This window comes from Malaclemys terrapin, chromosome 10, assembly GCF_027887155.1.
Source record: "Malaclemys terrapin pileata isolate rMalTer1 chromosome 10, rMalTer1.hap1, whole genome shotgun sequence".
Taxonomy (NCBI): Eukaryota; Metazoa; Chordata; order Testudines; family Emydidae; genus Malaclemys; species Malaclemys terrapin.
Genome location: NC_071514.1, coordinates 24,210,474 through 24,225,772, shown reverse-complemented (window position 1 = coordinate 24,225,772; position 15,299 = coordinate 24,210,474). Strand labels below are relative to the sequence as shown.

At 40.0% G+C, this 15,299-nt stretch overlaps 1 protein-coding gene across 1 annotated transcript in view; it reads right to left on the bottom strand.

Moving 5' to 3' along the window:
* LOC128844690 (protein unc-13 homolog A-like) overlaps positions 1 to 15,299 on the bottom strand; it is a 75,631-nt gene that overhangs the window by 30,802 nt on the left and 29,530 nt on the right. The window contains exon 6 of the mRNA XM_054042621.1: positions 8,857 to 8,980. Coding sequence (XP_053898596.1) covers positions 8,857 to 8,980 — 124 coding nt within the window. The remainder of the gene's footprint in view (positions 1 to 8,856; positions 8,981 to 15,299) is intronic.

The window sequence follows — 15,299 nt, the reverse complement described above, 5'->3', positions numbered from 1 at the left end:
GAGATAGCGTGCATGTTCCAGAGTGCAACTCCATTTTAGGCTCAACAAAATCATATAGAAAACCCAGTCTAATGCAATTCCCCACTTTCTTGTGTTTTCTTCACTTATGTATCTTCAGTCTGAGTCCAAATGCACTTACTTTGAATAAACAGTAAGCTTTATCCTGCATTAATCAATTTCATTATGATTATTCTTCTTTTCTTGCTCACTGATGTTTGGAATACAGTTTTTGAATTAGTTTTTTGTATTTTGGATGCCCATATGGAGTGATCAATTCCAAAAGTGCATTTAAACTTAATGACAGGTTTCAGAGTAGCAGCCGTGTTAGTCTGTATCCGCAAAAAAACCAGGAGTACTTGTGGCACCTTAGAGACTAACAAATTTATTAGAGCATAAGCTTTCGTGGACTACAGCCCACTTCTTTAAACTTAATGCAATTATCTGTCATAATCAGGGGAAATTCAGGGCTCTGTAGCATTGGATATGGAGGCTCAGACTTGTTCCTTTAGCTAAATCTGTTCAGGGAGGCTCATATCTCTGCAGGAAATTAGGTGTCAGCCAGATGACATGCTAATGATTGGACATGTACTAAGAAAATACATAGGAGACAACTCTCGGATGCCACATCACTGGCAGCTATCACCTATATTTTCCACGAATGTTGATCAAGAATGTGTTAACCAGTGTAAACAGGCCCAGGATCACTCTGTAACATCCTGTGCCTGCACACTCGTTATTGACTGTATCTGAGAACTAAATGATCTTTTCATTAACTCACTTATTCCCTAACAGTGTTCAGAGACGATATTTTTTCTCTTTGCTCCACCTGAAAAGGGTGTGTACTTCATAGGAGGAGGCAGCTGTCAATGTTTATGCATCTTAAGCTGGTTATCCATGTCTTTGAGTGACTGCAAAACTTGTGTGTTAAACGTCATTTTCTTTATTTTCATGTCTGAGTTACCCCTCCCGTGAGAGTGTCCATCAAGCACTTGGCTTCAACACAGAGTGCCTGAGAGTACTACACATGCCAATTGTCGATACTCCGTATATTTCTTAATGAGTTTTCCAACTGTATCCTTCTTCTGTACAAATATCTTTTTGACAGTGTCAAGTGCCCATAAAGTATGTCTTTCCTATGTTAAAATGGACTGAAAAGAGGAGAAACAGCTGTTAAGAAGCAGGGAGCAGGGACCCGTGGAGTTATCTTTATCATATATTTATTCCACAGTCGTATTGCTTGTTCAAAGCAAACAGATAAGAACTAATTTTCCTCTCTGGCAGAAATCCAAAAAATGTGGCAATCTGTCTAAGTAAATACTTTGTAGTCAAAGAGGAGACTGAATACCCTGTAGCAACTGTAGAGATCACCATTAGATGCAATGGCAGGAGTGATCCCCTCAAGACTTGTCTCCTTTCTCAGACTTTGGTATAGTTACAATCAAATTGCTGACTTCATTCTATATGTTGGGACCCTGTCAGGGCCAGCTGCAGGCACCAGTTTGCCAAGCAGATGCTTGGGGCGGCCACTCCAGAGAGGGGTGGCACGTCCAGCTATTCGGTGGCCATTCGGCACGGTCCTTCACTCCCGCTCGGATCGTGGCTTTTTTTTTTTTTTTTTTTGCGCCGCTTGGGGCAGCAAAAACCCTGGAGCCGGCCCTGGACTCTGTGGTCCACAGCTTTAACTGAGAACCTGACTCGGGTACAGAGTTAAAGGTCTTACAAGCCAGAACAGTCAATAACCCCACTTTAAATAAAGAAACATTTATTCAACTCGCAAAGAAGAGACAGAATTGTTGGAGATTAGAGTCACAGAGCTTTCTGTACGTTCAAAAGCGTGTCTCTTTCACAAACAGAAGTTGGTCCAAATAACAGAGATTACTTCACCCACCTTGTCTCTCTAATATCCTGAGACCAACATGGCTACAAAAACACTGCAAAATAAAATCTTGGGCTTGTTCACTTAAGTTACCTCAAAACATATTGCTAATAGCCCCTCATTCATGAAAACTGTCTACTTTGACAGTTCCATAACAGCATACCAAACTTGGAATCATACTTCAGCCATTCAAAATTATGCAAAATGAACTTCTATCAAAGAAACTTCTTTGCAGACAGAAACTCAAACTGCCAGCATGAGACACTTTTGTGAAGCTGCTGCCCAAGTTGACCTTATTTTGGGAAGTCATTTGGAGCTGGGTATGTATACTTGAGAGCAGAACTTGGCCCTAGAAATGTGCATAGATCAATGATAAAATACAACACTAGAAAGTACCGCTGTGCATATATTTTTCAAAGTTAAATGCAGTCCCTCTGCTATTTAATTAGAAAGGAGAGTAAGCAGCACCAAGCTATACACAGAACAAAATATCTACATATTTTCTGTTTTTAAGATTCATCACATTTTTTAGTGAAAGAGATAAACAGATTGGCAGTGACTAGAGACAGGTGAATAATTGAACAAACATTCATCAGATATTTTATATAAGAAATAACGTCAAATAAATTATCCAATAAATATTGACTAAGCAGCTCTTCTAGTGATTGCAGGTGTGCCAACGGATGACCGTTTAGTGGCCCATTTGAAAGAGGCTGGTGGATTCAGTATTTTTCCATGGATAACAGGCCACAAAAGCTAGCACCACAACAAATTTAAATTTTATTAGAGAATATTTAAAGAAATAAACGATACAGAAAATTTGAAGCGTTAGTTATTGGTCATTGGGGGTAACATGCAGAGTAAGGGGGTATGTTGGTGTAATCTGTAACCTTGCTGGCAGTTTTAGCTGAGAGGCTGAGAACTGAGTGATCTCATTTCTAGTGGTGTTCTGTCAAGGTTGGGAATAAGGCATGTTGGCTGATTCCTGGGAAGGAGGAGGGAGGGAAGCCTACCCATGCTCTAATAAAAGATGCCAATCTCTTTTATGTATTTCTTAAAAAAAAAAACTACCAAACTTAGCACATAGGGCCAGATTCTGAAGATGGGTTACAGCTCTGTTGTGCCAGTTAGATGAGCTGCAAATGTCCAGCAGGGAATTCCCCTGTCAAAGGGAAAAACTCTTTGCTGGTGCATCCATGCCGCAGTCAGTCCTGGTATCACACTTCCAGGATGGACAGGAAATCAAGGGAGGGAATAGGTGTATCTGAGCTCTGCTCAGCAACGCAATTCTCCACTGGTATAGGATTCATTAAGGACCTTATGCCAGAGGTAGAACTTGGAAATCTCTGGAAGCAGCTCTAAGCATGTTCAGGAATGGCCCTGAGAATCGGGGAGCCAAAACTGGATCCCTGGTGTCTTCCTCCTCCCCACCCCTATACGATAAGCAAAGCAGAAGAGAACCTGCCCCTTTCTACCAGACCCTGGTCATGTGGGTTTAACTCCCACAAGGCACCAAAGCTAACGTAGCAGGAAAAATAACAGTTAGCAGGGCTTTTTGTGACATATACATTGCAACACAGATTCTGGTCAAGGATCAGCAAATCATAGGTAAAATATGCTGGAAGCACAAATCTATATGTATTATTAAAATAAATTCTGTCATCTAATTAACGCCCTGTGAGTGTCAAGCACAGTTGCATTACAGACAACTTCAAAATCAATTTCTGTTCCTAGAAACAAGCTTGAACTAATTTGTGCATTTCTATTATCTGCAACACTTACATCAAGTAGGATTCTCGACTTTTGAAAATATAGAGGAAAATAAACCCAGGACTGTTCCATTAGTGCTTTTCAATTTTATGCTGCTCTGGGCTTTGCAATTTAGTATCTTATTGCTCTGACTATTAACTGTTATCTTATACAGTACAGAAGTTTATATAACATATAGACATAAAACAAATATTTGCAAAATCCACTGTTCTTATGACGCATTTCCCTTTGATGGACTGGGGTATAGTTTGAAGTTTGAGGCAGGGTCTGGAATTTGTATGCCTTGTATTGTATGTTTTTTCACTTTTACACAGGCTTCTTTCATAACTAGGGCCCTACCAAATTCACGGTCCATTCTGGTCAATTTCACAGCCATAGTATTTGAAAAATAAGTCAATTTATATTTTCAGATGTTTACATCTGAAATTTCACAGTGTTACATAAGAATGGCCATACTGGGTCAGACCAAAGGTCCATCTAGCCCAGTATCCTGTCTTCTAACAGTTGCCAATGCCAGGTGCTTTAGAGGGAATGAACAGAACAGGTAATTACCAAGTGATTCATCCCCTGTTGCCCAATCCCAGCTTCTGGCAAACAGAGGCTAGGGAGCCCATCCCTGCCCATCCTGGCTAATAGCCATTGATGGACCTACTCTCCATTAATTTATATAATTCTTTTTTGAACCCTGTTATAGTCTTGGCCTTCACAACATCCTCTGGCAGAGAGTTCCACAGGTTGAACGTGCGTTGTGTGAAGAAATACTTCCTTTTGTTTGTTTTAAACCTGCTGCCTATTAATTTCATTTGGTGACCCCTAGTTCTTGTGTTATGATGATGTTTTGTAACCGTGGGGGTCCTGACCCAAAAGAGGGTTGTGGAGGGGGGAGCTCAAATCTGTTGTAGGGCAGTTGCAGGATTGCCATCCTCACTTCTACACTGCCAGAGCTGGGCTTTGAAGGCAGCAGCCATGGCGCTCCCTGCAACCGGAGGAGGATCCTGGATGGGGAGGTGGGTCTGACCAACCCTGTGCTGCTGGGAGTGCTCCAGCCGGGGGGCTCCTAACTGCTAGTTCCAGCCAGGCTGGAGAGGGACAGGACTTGCTCTTCCCCTGCCTGTCTGCTTTCAGGGGAGATCAGCCTCACCTCCGGATACCTCCTCCGGCTGCAGGAAGGGCCAGGGCTGCCCCTCTGCCTCCCCTCCAATAGCTAGATTTCACAGGAGAGGGCTTATTTCATGGTCTATGATACATCCATGAATTTGGTAGGGCCCTATTCATAACTTGGGGCTAGACTGCGACTACTCCTTATATGGACATGCAGTAAGAGGAAGGAATCAGGAGCCTCCACCCCACTATTGCAAGACCAACATAAAGGTTGATTACAATCATAGCTGCTGTGGTCAGGAAAGTGCAGAGGTTGCTACTGAGTTGCTTTCACTTACTAGATATGGGTATTTACATTGAAATAAAATTTGCTTATTTAAATATTGTAGCACTGTAATTTCTGCAGCTCCTGAGGGCAAATGATCTGGCTACTTCCAAGGCCTTTGTAAAGGGATAGTTGCAGCAGTTTTCTAGTGCCATAGTTCTCCAGTTTCCAGGGCCCTGGCCCTGGTGTTCACAGAAGCACAATGTGGTGTAAAGCTAGGGTAAATCCTCTGTTATATAGTAACTGTGATGAAGATAAGTCATGATGTATAGGATCCTTAGGATAGTAGTCCCTGGTAGTCCAATAGTGTTTGTAACAAGGAGGGCCTCACACACAGGAGTGCTGGCAGGAAATGGAAACTTTATTTCCTAGCCCCTGTGGTCAGGTTTCTGAAGGGAACCCTCCCAATCACATAACAGGAGTCAGTCCCAACTGCGTCCAGTGGTTCCCTGTTGCAGAGTTTTAACCAAGGAACTCTAGTGAAATCAGTGAGAAATAAGCAGCTAAAATCCTGCAAAATGATTTGACCTGATTCAGATATGGTTCTGATTCATCAGATGTATTTTAAATGTTTAATTTCACTGAGATAAAAATGAGGTATATTATGGATGGTGTACAGTGATGCCTAAGGTTAAGGTTACCTGACATTTCCCATTATTAGACCCTGTTTTCAAGTAGCTTATAACTTTAACAAACTTTAACTGCTAGGGCTGAAATTTTCTATGTCAAGATGTGTGCCTGTAAGTACTTAGAGCCTGATCCTATATTCCTTATATAAATAGAACCTCTCATTTTTTTCAGTGGACTTTTTGTGTATACCAAGAAATCAGAAGTGGTCTTGTACTTTTATCATCATTAACTTCTCCCTAAAGCAAAACTCTCAGGGTGAAATCCTGGTCCCACTGAAGTCAATAGGAACCAAGCTTTCACCCCCTCAATGATTTCAGTGAGGAAGGACTAAAGACTTCAAGATTTGGCCCTTGTTAAACAGTAAAATTAACAGGACCCAAAATTCCATCTGTCCTTGTATTATGAATGAATATCGGTATGCACTTCGACTGTGTTCAGTCTGTATTGTGCCTGCATATTTTAAAGCTCACTCCATTTTTGATTTACATACCCCTACAGAGTATAAAACTGAGGTCTAATTATACATGGGAGAAAAGGAGCTGCTCAATTGCAAAACCAATTTTATGGGAGAGAAATTACTTTTAGTAATTCTCCTCTATCAAAGTACATAGAGAAGCTAATCAATTGTACAACTTTTAGGATGCTCTAATTCTGAAATGTAAAAATGTCATTGAAAAAAATGTAAGAAAGGGTTTTGTCATTCATATCACACAAGTATGAACCTATGCTGTTTTCTATGAACACCGCCCATCCATATTTTATTGCTGCTTCAGGCAATAGTATTAGGCAATATTTTTATTCTATAGGAAGTTAAAAAATAGGTCCCATGTGAAAAGCTGGATTATCTTTAACTCCTATATTTTCACAGACTGCACCCCCACTGCAGACCACTGAGGATCCGCTGTCTATGGTGTGTATATTAAGAAATCAGGATGTTGCAAAAGTATAGTATTGCTTTTAGGGCTGTCAGTTAATCGCAGTTAATTAACTCGCAGTTAATCACAATTAATCACTATTTTAATCATGCTGTTAAACAATAGAATACCAGTTGAAATTTATTAAATATTTTGGATGTTTTTCTACATTTTCATGTATATTGTATTTTGTATTTTAAATCAAAGTGTATATTATTTTTATTACAAATATTTGCACTGTAAAAATTATAAACAAAAAATTAGTATTTTTCAATTCACTTCATCCAAGTACTGTAGTGCAATCTCTTTGCTGTGAAAATGGAACTTACAAATGTATATTTTGTTTTGTTACATAACTGCACTCAAAAACAAAACAATGTAAAACTTCAGAGCCTACAAGTCCACTCAGTCCTACTTCTTGTTCAGCCAATTGCTAAGACAAACAAGTTTGTTTACATTTACAGGAGATAATGCTGCCCTCTTCTTGTTTATAGCGTCACAAGAAAGTGAGAACAGGTATTTGTGTGGCACTTTCGTAGCTGGCATTGCAAGGTATTTACATGTCAGATATGCTAAACCTTCATATGCCCTTCATGCTTTGGCCACCATTCCAGAGGACATGCTTCCATGCTAATGACGCTCATTTAAAAAAAATAATATGTTAATTAAATTTGTGACTGAACTCCTTGGGTGAAAATTGTATGTCCTCTGCTCTGTTTTACCCGCATTCTGCCATATATTTCATGTTATAGCAGTCTCAGAGGATGACCCAGCACACATTGTTCATTTTAAGAATACTTTCACTGCAGATTTCACAAACCGCAAATAAGGTACCAATGTGAGATTTCTAAAGATAGCTAAAGCACTTGACTCAAGGTTAAAGAATCTGAAGTGCCTTCCAAAATCTGAGAGGGACGTGGTATGGAGCATGCGTTCAGAAGTCTTAAAAGAGCAACACTCCAATGCAGAAACTACAGAACCCGAATCACCAAAAAAGTAAATCAACCTTCTGCTGGTGGCATCTGACTCAGATAATGAAAATGAACATGTGTCAGTCTGCACTGCTTTGGATCGTCATTGAGCAGAACCCGTCATTAGTATGGACACATCTACCCTGGAATGGTGGTTGAAGCATGAAGGGACATATGAATCTTTAGCGCATTTGGCACGTAAATATCTTGCGACGCCGACTACAACAGTGCCATGAGAATGCCTGTTCTTATTTTCAGTTGACATTGTAAACCAGAAGCGGGCAACATTATATCCTTCAAATGTAAACAAACTTTTTACATTTGTCTGAGCGATTAGCTAAACAAGAAGTAGGACTGCTCTTCTTCACACAGCGCACAGTCAACTTGTGGAACTCCTTACCTGAGGAGGTTGTGAAGGCTAGGACTATAACAGGGTTTAAAAGAGTACTGGATAAATTCATGGAGGTGAAGTCCATTAATGGCTATTTGCCAGGATGCATAAGGAATGGTGTCCCTAGCCTCTGTTTGTCAGAGGGTGGTGATAGACGGCAGGAGAGAGATCACTTGATCATAGATTCACTCCCTCTGGGGCACCTGGCATTGGCCACTGTCAGTAGACAGGATACTGGGCTAGTTGGACCTTTGGTTTGACCCAGTACGGCCATTCTTATGCTCTTATGACTGAATGGACTTGCAGGCTTAACAAGATTACCTTGTTTTATTTTTTAATGCAGTTTTATTGTACATAATTCTGCAATTTTAAGTTCAACTTTCATGCTAAAGAGATTGCACTACAATACTTGTATTAGGTGAATTGAAAAATACTATTTCTTTTGTTTTCTTACAGTGCAAATACTGGTAATCAAAAATAAATATAAAGTGAGCACTGTACACTTTGTACTCTGTGTTGTATTTGAAATCAATATATTTGAAAATGTAGAAAACATCAAAAATAATTTAAATAAATTATATTCTATTATTGTTTAATAGTGCAATTAATCGTGCGATTAATTGTGATTAATTTTTTTAATTGCTTGACAGTCCTAATTGCTTTATGGAGACACTTCTGTTCCGTACTGTAGGTTTCCTGACCTTCCTACTGATAGGGAGAATAGCAGATCCCTATAATCTATCACCCTAATGATGGAAACATAAGGCCTTACATAAATTGCAGATTATATCCTTGATTATATCATTCACACACACACTAAATGCTATCCAGTGACAATAAATGCCACTCTACATGTTTGATTTTACTAAGTACAATACCTTAGTTCTTTTTCTTGCATGCTGAGAGCACTTTTCATGGGTGACAGGCTGCTGCATGTGTCCTGATGTGAATGACATGCACCTTGGAGAGAAGCCCTCCTGTAATAGCTTCTGCAATCCGAATCTTGATAGTTGGGGGGAAAAATAAATTAGAAATAGCCAAAAGGCATGAAATCAGTTTCATAGAAAAGAAACCATTTCTTATAGTAATTGAAAATACCAATGTTGGGAAGTGATCATCTAACTTCATGGCATCAAAGGTTTTATGAACTTAAGTAATAGCTAATAAGCAAGTTGGACACAAATTGATTTTTAGTTATTTCTATAATTAAATTGCATTAGTTTCAAGATCATCAGAATTACAGCATCAAGATCACATTCTGATTTTCTGTATCCTTCAAATATAAGTTAGAGATGTTTGGGGCACTATCTTTAGCATATTCACAAACTAAGGAACAATTTATGTTTCTCAGTTAAGGAACAAACTACCATTTGGAGATGTAGGAAACTGAATCTCAGTTTTCCAATCAAATTTGAAAAGGTATTTAATTGATGATGTCTTAATTATGTTTGTGTTTAAAGCATGAGTGCTATGTGAAGTTTAATTCCACCTCCTATAGGACCACATGGTCACTTTCCTGATAGGATGTTGACATGTCATTTGTACTCCACAAAGTATAGATTCTGATACCCTTTTTTAATATTGTTAAGCAACATCTTTTAATCCACAAGTAGTTCCACTGATTCACTATAAGTAAGGGTATCATAATCCAGCCCTAAGTCAACAGAACTTTTCTTCCATTGTTTAGAAGAGTTCATGTGATACCCCCCTCCCCTTATCCTTTCCTTCCCTCCACATACATTGTTCTGATCAGTTGTGATGGGGGGTTAGTTTAATTTCCCTTCAAAAGTATTCACTTTGGGAGACTGCCAAATTGTCTGGTTGGCTGCCAGAGAAGGAAATTAGGTCTTATCTTTTACTTTGAATAAAAGAAACAAAACAAAGATAGCACTTTGGAGACAATGGGATCTTGTTCGTTTCCTATTTCATGAGCAATACTCCCTTAAAAGCTGTTCAAGTTCATGTGAATTTGCCTTGATCATCCCCTACTGTTTTCACTTCCTGGAGCAGCTTGGTAACCTTCCCCCACTCATGCAGTGCATACAATCCCTGGCCCACAATGATACAAAAATAATTCACACACTTAATATAATATAGTCTCCCAAAGACATTGCAGAAAGTTGCCCTATCTGTCACAGGACTATTCCTACATTGTTCAAAAATGATCAGTAGAAAACATGTTAACTGTTGATTTTTCTCTTGAAATGAGCAATAGAATATTTCCTTGAAAAGTGTTTGTTGTCCTTTCTTACCATAGAAGTACAGCACAACACTGACTACAGTCCAATTTCACTCCTATACTTAAAAAAAGTGTAAACATTTACAATTATATTTATGTATAATCAGGAAGCCACTAAAAGAAGTGTTCAAATATGTAAAAGTCAGTCTACCACGTGTAAAATGTAACAGTGCTAAAAGTGTGACTTTGGATCCCAGTGTTAGAATGACACTAATTTTTTTTAACCTAACCTTTTTTTCCCCTGAGCAAGTTTATTGTTTGCAAAATGTACTATATTGACTGCTCTGAGGAGCCGCAGCCCAGGCTGAGCCCAGCTCATGTCAGGGCCAAGGCGAAGCCCAAGGATGAGCAGGGCTGGAATACAGCAGCAGCCCCAACCCCTGGCCCTGGGAGCGGCGGTGACCGAAGATGATTCCACCTCAGGCCTGATCCACAGCAAGGTAAGAGTCGGGCCAGGCGGGAGTGTCCCCAGGATCCCTGGGGAGCTTCTGCCTGCTGGAGCCCTAGAGGCTGCTGCCTCCCTCCCCAGCCCCTCACAGCACTCCAGTGCCTGGAGTCTCCTTCTGCCTCCCCTCCTGCAGGGGGCGAGCGACCTGGCAGAGAGGGGCAGCATCTGCCCAGCAAGCACAGCACCTCTTCCTTGGCTCCTCCAGCCACAGAGCTCTCTCCATTGTATGCCCCTCGGGCTCCCAGCTGGGCAGCCTCAGCGCTGGGAAAACGCCAGCAGGGCTGGGTCCAGTGTGTATCCGAGCTCGTGGGGAGCACTCTCGCCCCAATGACTAGCGCCTTACCTACGGCAAGTACAGTAGTGCAATAGGAGTGTGACGTGAAAAATATCAAATCACGATTACGTGTGTGTACTGTGCTGCCCTATCGGCGCCATTCGCGCTAATTTCCGTTTTGCGTTGGTGCCAGTGGTTATAGGGCTAAAATGCCGGGACAAAAACGAAAATGACTTTCTGGTGCTGCTTACTGACAACAAAGAGAGAAACGGCAAAAAGAATTAGAAAAACTATCTCGTACTTCAAAAAAGTATTTTAAAAAAGTCGACAATCAAGGAGAAAGCTCTAAGCAATGCACTGAAGGTGATTATTCATCAACTGATGAAGACTGATCGAACCAAAGATTACCTTTATCAACTAATAAAGATGAACAACAATCTGACCAAAGATTATCTTCACTAACTGATAAAGACGAACAATCACAATCCATCCAAAGATTTATTACTTCAGCTGAAGAGTCCAGAAATGAAGAACTGTTATCCAAGTACATGGCCGACAATAATTACTGATACAATGTGAATTATTATTGTGAAAAAAGGTCCTTCAAAACTAGATCCTACATTTGAATATCCATTTAATGAGTTGAATCGTCGATTTATGCCATTCAATATGAAGAAAAAAATGGGGAACAAATTTCTGGAAACTGCAGGTTTTAATGACTGGCGAAATTTGCATCAGCATTTGAAAGAACATGAAACATCAAAAAATCATTTACGCTCATTGACAAATTGGATTGAGCTGTCAAACCGGTACAACAATCGATGCGGTACAGCAACGTCAACTAAATTCAGAAATTCTACGTTGGCAAGCAGTGTTGGAACGTTTACTGGCAATCATTAATTTCCTAGCCAAACAGTGCCTCACATTCCGTGGATACTCGGATATTTTATATGAGAATAACAATGGAAATTTCTTAAAATTGGTTGAGTTATTGGCAAAATTTGATAATGTTATGGCTGAGCATATACGAAGAGTGAAAGATGGAGAGATTCACACCCATTATTTGGGTAAAAATACACAAAATGAGATAATAGAATTAATTTCTAATGGAGTGCGTAATGAAATTTTATCAAATTTGAAACATGCCAAATATTACTCAATTATAGTTGATTGTACTCAAGATCTGAGCAAAACCGAGCAAATGTCAATAGTTTTACGATTTCTGAAAATTGATGAAAATGCAGAAGTGAAAATTTGTGAACACTTTCTAGAATTTATACCAGTGAATGAAACTACTGGGAAAGCCCTCACAGATGTAATTCTACAGAGATTGGAACAATATGGAATAACTTTAGAAAATATGCGCGGCCAAGGGTACGATAATGGCTCAAACATGCGAGGACGACATGCAGGTTTACAGCAAAGAATATTGAATTTAAACAATCGAGCTTTTTTCATTCCTTGCCATGCACATTCACTCAATCTGGTTGTCAGTGATGCCTCCAAATCATCTAAAGATGCCGTTTCATATTTTACCACAGTGCAAGCAATTTACAACTTTTTTAGCGCTTCCACACACCATTGGGCAGTCTTGAAGAAGCATCTTGAACAAAAACTCATACTTAAACCTCTGAGTCAAACTAGATGGGAAAGCAGGATAGAAGCTATTAGACCATTCCGATATTCATCAGGAGAGATTTACGATGCCCTATTCGAAATAAGCCAGGACTTGTCGTATGATCCTTCATTTCGACATGAAGCTGAAACATTGGCTCAGAAAATGACGCAGTTTCAATTTTCATGTTGCACGGTTATTTGGCACAATATTCGAAATCAAATTAATTTGACCAGCAAAGTTATGCAGAACATAACCATAGACATATCCGAGGCAAAGATGATTTTGAATAAAACGCTGGAATATTTAAAAAAATACCGTTCAGATGAAGGATTTGAAGAAACTGTCAAAGAAGCAACAACAATAGCAGAGGATCTTGATTTTGAACCAACGTTTGCACCTCAAAAATTCATTCGTCCTCGGAAAAAAAACAAGACAGTTTTGTTATGAAGCTCATGATGATCCTATTCTCGATCCAAACGAAGGTTTAAGGTTGACTGTTTCTATTGTATTTTGGATGTAGCTATAACTTCCATTGAAGAAAGATTTTGTCAGTTGCATGGTCGTTGTGAAACTTTCGAATTTTTATACGATATTGGAAATATTAAAAATCAGTTTTCCAAAGAAGACCTCATGAAGCAGTGCCAAGACCTACATTTAGCGCTCAGTACTGATAACACTGCTGACATTGATGCAGTAGAATTGTATGATGAATTAATAGCTTTATCTGAGCTAATAGGTCCTAAAACTTCTCCTCTAAAAGTATTAGAATTTATAGCAAGAAATGATTTTTTTACTCCAAACACTGCTATAGCATTATGCATTCTTTTAACATTACCAGTATCAGTGGCTTCTGGTGAGCGCAGTTTCTCAAAACTGAAATTATTAAAAAATTATTTGAGGTCCACCATGTCTCAAAATCGTATGTCAGGACTGGCATTAATTTCAATTGAAAGTACTATTGCAAAAAAATTAGATTTCACTGACTTATTAAAAGACTACGCAAGTATAAAAACCAGAAAAATTCAGTTCATATAAATTCTTTTAATTTATGAGAAACTGGAAGACACTAACGTTTTTCATTACACTGTATAGTTGAACTCAAATTGTTTGTAATTGTGTTTTTGTTAAATGTTAAAATTACACTAGTAGGAAATTATTTTATTTCACTAACTACAAATTCTCTGTTTTCATTTTTTTTTTAATTTTAAACAGTCAAAACAAAACTGCAAAGTGCAAACATGTGTAAAAGCCAAAAAAAAAGTGCGCGGGGGCGGGGGGGGCTCTCAAAAATTTTTTTGCTTGGGGCAGCAAAAAACCTAGAGCCGGCCCTGAGCATGGTGCCAGGACAGGTAGGGACTAGCCTGCCTTAGCACCGCAGCACCGCCAACAGGACCTTTAACAGCCCGGTCGGTGGTGCTGACCGGAGCCGCTAGGGTCCCTCTTTGACCGGATGTTTCTGTCGAAAACCAGACACCTGGTCACCCTAGACAAGATCACCTGACCTAGTAGTGTCACAGTTATGTCTCAGGACATCCCCTAGGAGGGAGAGAGATTACTATCTTCACAGTCTTGTTGTTTCTTACTAATGGCCCATCAGATCTGACTGCTGTTGTCTGGTGGGTGGCTTCACAATACACATAGTCCATATTCCTAACTTTAGATACAGAAATGGTACATGCATACAAACTGGATAATCACATTCAGTAAATCATAACCTTTCCAATGATATCTTACATGAGCCATCTTGCATGAAGTATATCTCAGCTATGTCAAATCTATATCATAAGCATATTTTCATAAAGAATATGGAGTGTAACATCACAGGAACTCCTAGGCCCCAATAAAGTCATTGGAAAATCTCTCTCTGACTTCTATATGGCCAGGTTATCAGACCTGGATTTTTATCCACAGGAGAAATAAAGCATGGACAATTTAAATGCTGGCTTCTGCATGCTGCTATACTAAGCTCTATGCCAATATGCCTTACAACGACCTGGGGAGAGCCCTTAAAAAATCTAATTCTTTGCATTCGCCAGTTATTGGATCAGAGATTATACAGAGCTATAACTTTGCCAACTGGTAACATGCAGAGGGGATACCCAGAAATACTGGATAGGAATCATATGAACACTGGATCATTGCAGTTTGCCTGGGTATATAATCCCAATTCCCACAGACTCCAATAAGAATTGGTTTCTGTGCCACCACTTGTTTTCCACTATGGCCATTGTCATCTTTGTTAACCTTCTGAGATGAGACCTTGTACCTGATAGCATTAGGAGTGCCGCCAGCTTTTTTACCGCCCTAGGTAGCGGAAGGTCCCGCCCCCGAAATGCCACCCCCGACAGAGGCGGTGGAAGGTCCTGCCCCCGAAATGCCGTTCCCGACAAAGGCAGCGGAAGTTCCCACCCCCGAAATACCGACGACGACCGGGGCGGCCGAAGATCCGGCCGCCGCGGTTGCTGCCTCCCAAATGTTAGCGGTCACCTAATGGGTTGCGCCGGCCCTGGATAGCAGTCACCCTCAGCCCAGGCCTGTGACTGACATCCATGGCACCATGTGTCTCTGTTCATCCTGAATCCCTGATTTAGTTGGGAATTGGTCCTGCTTTGAGCAGGGGGTTGGACTAGATGACCTCCTGAGGTCCCTTCCAACCCGGATATTCTATGATTCTATGAACTGTATGTGTGTGTGTGTTTGCTTAAGCTTTCTCCCTGTACAGAAACCTGATCAGAATTTTTT